Genomic DNA, 6,008 nt, shown 5'->3' on the forward strand with positions numbered 1-6,008 from the left:
TCTGCCTTTCAAATTCCGTTGCCTGTGGAGTTTTATTGTCTATGGATTTTTGTCCTTTTTAGTGATTAAAATAGCAGCAATACAACGTAGGGTTAATGCAAACTACTACTATATGATTTCCACCTGATCAATCATTATCCAAAAGCGTACAATGGCATGCAACCTAACTCATCTTGGCTTGCGTATTCACTTCTGACCATATAGAAACAGTAATCAAAATAGACGACCTCGTATGACCTGTAGGGCATATATATCGTTTAGTAAGAAATAGTAAAGTAAACAATGGCACTGTTTCATATGTCAAGGACGTGATCCTTCGGGCTAGCAATTGTCATTATTCACGGCCACGTGCGAACMCCCGCCGATGTAGGTAGTTTCTACATGACCATTTGCCTAGAAAGGTTGTCTATGAATATAATTACTTGTATTATCATGGCCATTGAATTTAGGGAGGAATTGGACAGTCAAACCTGTTCTGCAAGCGATCAGGTTATCAGTTTCGATCTCTCCATAAGTATCAAAATAAAAGCGTTGGGCATGTTAGATCTCTGGTACACCAAATCATCTGTTTTACCTGTAGAGACGAAGTTATGAACTTCTTCTTTTCCACTAATCCAATAATTTGTATAATGCAAAGCTGTTGCCCTAAATCTAAAAAGCGCCCTATATACAAAATATGCTATATACCTAGAAATGATCAGTGCGATACTCATCCTCTATCAAAGTCCCAGAATTACTGTCGCCCGATATACGGTGCAACTGGTCTTCCTCCGTCTCTGTATTCTCGTCTTCCTCGTAATCCATCCCATTCATATCTCTGTATAGCTTCCTGAATAAGGTATTTCCATCCAATAATGCTCCCGGTTCACCCAGCTCAGCCAACCGTCCAGCATCAACAACGGCTATGCGGTCATAATCCATAATCGTATCTAATCTGTGCGCAATGGTGATGATAGTATGCGTTTTGAATCTTTCTCGGATAATTTTTTGCATCATGGCGTCCGTTTTGACATCAACTGCTGCAGTCGGCTCGTCTAGCACCAAGATCGTTGAATAACGCATTGTGGCCCTTGCAAGACATAGGAGCTGCTTCTGGCCGTGTGAAATAGTATTAACTTCCATAGGCGCATCGAGTCCACCCTGTGCTGCAAATATTTCCCACAAACCAACCATGCGGAGCGCGTCCGTGATATCTACGTCTGATCTCTCACCACGCGGGTCGATATTGAAACGAACAGTGCCTGGAAGAAGATACGCGTCCTGTGGAAGGGCAATTATGCGTGAGCGAACCTCTTCACGCGGAATAGTCGCGATATCAATACCATCGACGCGAATGCTGCCATTTGAGAGCTCCAGCATTCGAAAGAGCACTGATACCAGAGTACTCTTGCCGCTTCCTGAACGTCCACAGATGCCAATCCTCTGACCAGCCTGAATTCTAAGTGAGATTCCCTTTAAGACATTGTTTTCTCCGTCATACGAGGCCATGACATTATCAAATTCAATCCCACCTTCTTCTGGCCATTTAGGCGGTACTGGCCCCCTCTCCCAAAATCGATGCTCTGGCTGCACGTTGAGAGTGAAACTCCGAACGCGACTGACAGCACCAATGGAAGTCTCAAGCTGCGTCCAGAATACTATAAGCTTCTTTATAGCGCCACCAAAGCCAACAACATTGACAAGGGCAAGGCCGATTAGGCCAGAGTCGGTCTTGCCCTTACTCTTGACTGCAATAGTTGCCAATACGACGGCGATACCAGCGGCTACAAGATCCAGAACAAGGCCAAGCCATTGCTGGACAGAGAGGAGCGCATAGAATGGCTTTTGAGATTCGTTAATGTGGGCAATGTTGCGCATGGTGTATGCCTTCTGCCAGCCGTAGGCCCGAATCGTCACAACTCCGCTCAGAGTTTCGAGAAAATGAGAGAAGAGAGGAGTTTTGGCCTCGACATCGAGAAGACGTAGTATGCGTGATGTCCGAAGATAGAATATCTGGAGCACGGCTACAGCACCAAGGATGAAGGGAAGGGCTGCCCCCAGGTACTTGGACGTCACCGCCATGAGCAGTGTTTGCGCGGTGATGATAAACAAAATCATGATCGTTTGGACGAGAGAAACAGGTAGCTCTATATCAATAAGCTCCAGATCCTGACTGAATCTGTTCGTGATGGAACCCTTGTCTGCCGTATAGAATAATGATAGAGGGGCACTCAGGACTGTACTCAGGAGTCGGGAATGAAATCTTCTCGCCACACGGGGAGCAAGGCTCATGACGAAAAAGGTGCAGCCAGTAACCAAGGAAATGATTGCCAGAACACCGATAGCAAAGAATACACCCCAGTAGTATCCGGCGCGATCATTGGGATGCGCAGTGTTGTACTGCCCCCACCGCTCTGCCCAGACCTGGGAGAAAATGATGGCAAAGCCGAAGACGGCGCTAATCATAACAAAGATGCCCAATCGAGGCCAACCGAAACACTGGACGTAGTAGGAATAAACAGAAAAATTGCCGGATTGGGAGTCGCCAGCCTCATCAAGCCGGGGGAGCACAGGTTTAGAGTCATCTCCGTTGGTGGCTTCGCCAGGCTTGCTATTTTTACCTACATCACCTCGTTCTTGTTCTTGAACCTGGAGCCCATAAATATAGCCACCATGAGCCCTGGACAGATTATCCCAGGTGCCCTGTTCGATGATGTGACCGCCCTGTCCAAGAGCAATGATATGGTCCGCTTCGGGAAGACAATGGATAGCGTGGCTAGCAAGAATAACTGTCACTCCGTGCTGGGCTAGTAGTCCGTATCGACTGAAGAGAGTCGCGAAGATGAACTTTTCGGTCGTTGCATCCAGGCCGCTGAGAATATCGTCTAAGATAATGGTCTTCCTACGAGAATAGATGGCTCGGGCGAGTGATAGGCGTACTTGCTGTCCTCCACTTAGGCCCATTCCTTGAYTAGCCACAATTGTTTGGTCCCCCTGTGGCAGCTGAGCGATATCGTAACTCAGCTGGCAGGCTTGAACCACAGTTTTATACCATGCCTTGTCCAGATCAAATCCACCAGTGATGTTATGTTGTAAAGTAGTGTTCAAGATCCATGGCGACTGCGCACAGAACGCTACTTCATCAAGAGAGCCGGATATTAAACCATCACTAATTATAGTTTCTCTCAGCATCGTGTAAAGCAGAGTGGACTTTCCACAACCTACAGGGCCTACAATCATGGTAAATTTGCCACGAGGCACCTGGAAGGTCAAGTCTCTCAACACAGGAGAGCCTGTTTGCCATCCAGCGGAAACCCGATGGAAATTGATAGCAGTCTCTTGAAATATGCTGCTCAATGGTTGATACGTCAATCTGTTGGCCATAAATCTCGAGTGTGTTGCCTTGGGCAAGTAATCTTTTGTTGAAAAGAGTGTTTCGGATGACGGCAGTTTGTTTGAAAATATCTTTTGCTTGATATTCGGCAGAGCCGGTATCAGCTTCCCACTGTCCCACTCCGGACTTCTTCTGGTTTCCTTGCCCAGATACTCTTGAATTCGACCGAAACACCCAATAGCACCAACGAAGCCGGCGATACTATCGATTAGCATAGCCATAGGAACCAGTAAAAGCTGTAAGAGAACCAACGAAAGCAGAACCTTGGATGTGTTCATGATTTCGTAGCCGCTAGAGCGCTGAAGGATGATGTACAAGCCAAAGGCGGCCACTGGATTCATAGCCTCCGAGATGTTGGATAGAGTTACTAGCTTGACAAGGATAAAACGGAAGGTGAAAGATGACTTTATTTCCTTTTCGCGAAGGTCGCTTATCCTCTCGCCAAGTGGTATAGTAAGGCCGGTCATCTTGACAGCTTTCATAACCCCAAGCATGCTGGCCGTCGCTGTCACCCGTGATTGAATCCGGTCTAACCAAGATTTCTGGGCATCACCAGCTCCTGAAGCCACCCATACTGCAAAACTGGTACAGACAATTGTCACAAGCGTTGGTCCAAGAACAGCTAGATAGAGCGTCCGCTGAAGTAGCCAAATAGCTATACCAATTTGAATGATGTTGGCCCACAACTCGGGAAACGTGCGAAGACCACTAGTGACTCTCTCCACATCCGTACTCATAAGTGTGACGGCATCGGCTCCTTCCAGGGCTGTGGGCAACATCTCGAGTGTGTGGCGATAAATCAAGTCAACGAGGCCAGCTCGCATCTGTGTGATCATTCGAAACGTCCAATGTTGCGCCAAAGCTGTCGTGATAGCAATACCTACGTAAACGATGATATATACCACAATGAGACTGGTACCGACGGACGGTCGATCCTCGTAGCCTGTGCCCTGGATATAGTCGAGGGTACGCTCAAGGATGAATGGCTGAGCAACCGTGAATCCAATCTGGCAGAGACGCGGCAAAATGGACATGAGCAGAGCCACTCTACTATGTAACATACAAACAGTCATAAGAGCTAGCCCAGAATGTTTCCATTTCCCTAAAAGAGCACAATCGAGACTAGGTCAGTTGAAATAAGATTTGTAGCAGTGCTAGGGAGGTATCACGTACAGTCCTTCCACGCTCTAGCTAAACTACCCTCATCCTCCCAAGCTTTAAGCACCGGATCGACATCAAACAATGTCTTCATCGACAGTTGCCTCTTAAAACCGCGTATTAATATTGGATTAAGCCACCATGAAAACCATAAGTTCAGCTCTCCGGATGTGGCCTCTACGGGCAACGATTGATATTGAGGAAGCAAGATGCTTCGCTTCTCGGTTGCCTCTAAAATCAATAAGGTTGTCTTGAGGCCGACGGCGACGCTGAGCACCGCGGCAACCCTTTCCGCCGACTGGATTCCCCATAGTGTCCTACACCGGGCTATGTCAAACACGAGGGTCAGAGCAAGGTATAGCACCAAAAGCCCAGATGGTCGAACACTGCGTAGGTGATGCCAAAAAGATAGAAAAGCAAGGCCCGAGATCAAAATGAGAACAAGGATATTGGCAGCGATTGAGGTTCGAGTCTTTGGTGTGTGGTGATCGATAGTCAGGGCGACTTGCACGACAGTGGCCACGAAAAGTGCAGCCCATCCAGCCTGTTTGACATAATGTGATATCGAGATCAAGTTGTTTCCTATTCTGTCCACTTTCCGCTCACTTTTTCGTAGCCGGAGAATGAAACAAGGCAGAAGAAGCAGTGTCAAAATAGTGGGAACTATGGTCAAGATAGACTCTTCGAACAGAAGAGTAAAGTCGAAATTGTCGTAGCAATCGGCAGAAGGTCCAAACCCTGTCTCGACCTCGATCGGGCATTTTGAGGATTGGGAGCCCATTGAGACAAACTACAACGGCGACGAATACACCCTGTAGAGAAAGAGAGAAACAATAGAAGCATTAATCGAAGCGATCTTTCCCTACGTTATCCAGCTCCGCATGTTGTCGATAATGGCTTGCCTTAAACTGCGTTACCAGATTGTCAATCTGACGAAAAGATGGAGCTAGAAACACACGGTACCATTAGCGGCATATTGTGTAAGGAAAATATTATTAGCTATTCGTTAATTCTACTCTACGCTTTTGACCACATGTTGGATCTTACTATTGCTTATGGTGTGTAGTAAGCAAATCATATTTTACCCAAATCCTAATTAGGCCCCGCAATTATACGTAGCAAAATTGTTTGCGCTTATCCTTGTCATCACCGCGTCATGTGAACCGTTTCTACGACATTTGCCTTGAAACTTTATGAAACGTTGATGTATTTAGATATGTTCTACTCTTCGTACTAATGATCTCGTCTTGGCTTCTAGGGCGAATTGTAGCAGTTACTAATAGCTTTGAAACCAAGCCGTATCTGTCCTCACTTTTCCTTACTGCGCGTGGGCCATTACAATAATATCACCGTTTCATGTCATAAAATCGAAGTGTCATTAATTTCACGATTGGCGACCTCGCTGGTTCTAAATTAAGAAAATCCAAAGCTGAGTTGAGCCACCTATTTTGCATCACTTACAAAAATCAGATGAGCG

General features: G+C 46.5%; 1 protein-coding gene across 1 annotated transcript; it reads right to left on the reverse strand.

Moving 5' to 3' along the window:
- Positions 1–687: 687 nt before the first annotated feature.
- BHQ10_003623 (uncharacterized protein) lies at positions 688–5,312 on the reverse strand (the record flags this gene model as incomplete). Its single annotated transcript, XM_040875900.1, has 2 exons — positions 688–4,475; positions 4,547–5,312. The coding sequence occupies 2 exons, from the start codon at positions 5,310–5,312 to the stop codon at positions 688–690; spliced, it is 4,554 nt and encodes a 1,517-aa protein (XP_040732127.1).
- Positions 5,313–6,008: the final 696 nt, after the last annotated feature.

Source organism: Talaromyces amestolkiae (assembly GCF_001896365.1).
Source record: "Talaromyces amestolkiae strain CIB chromosome Unknown scaffold6.1, whole genome shotgun sequence".
Classification (NCBI taxonomy): domain Eukaryota; kingdom Fungi; phylum Ascomycota; class Eurotiomycetes; order Eurotiales; family Trichocomaceae; genus Talaromyces; species Talaromyces amestolkiae.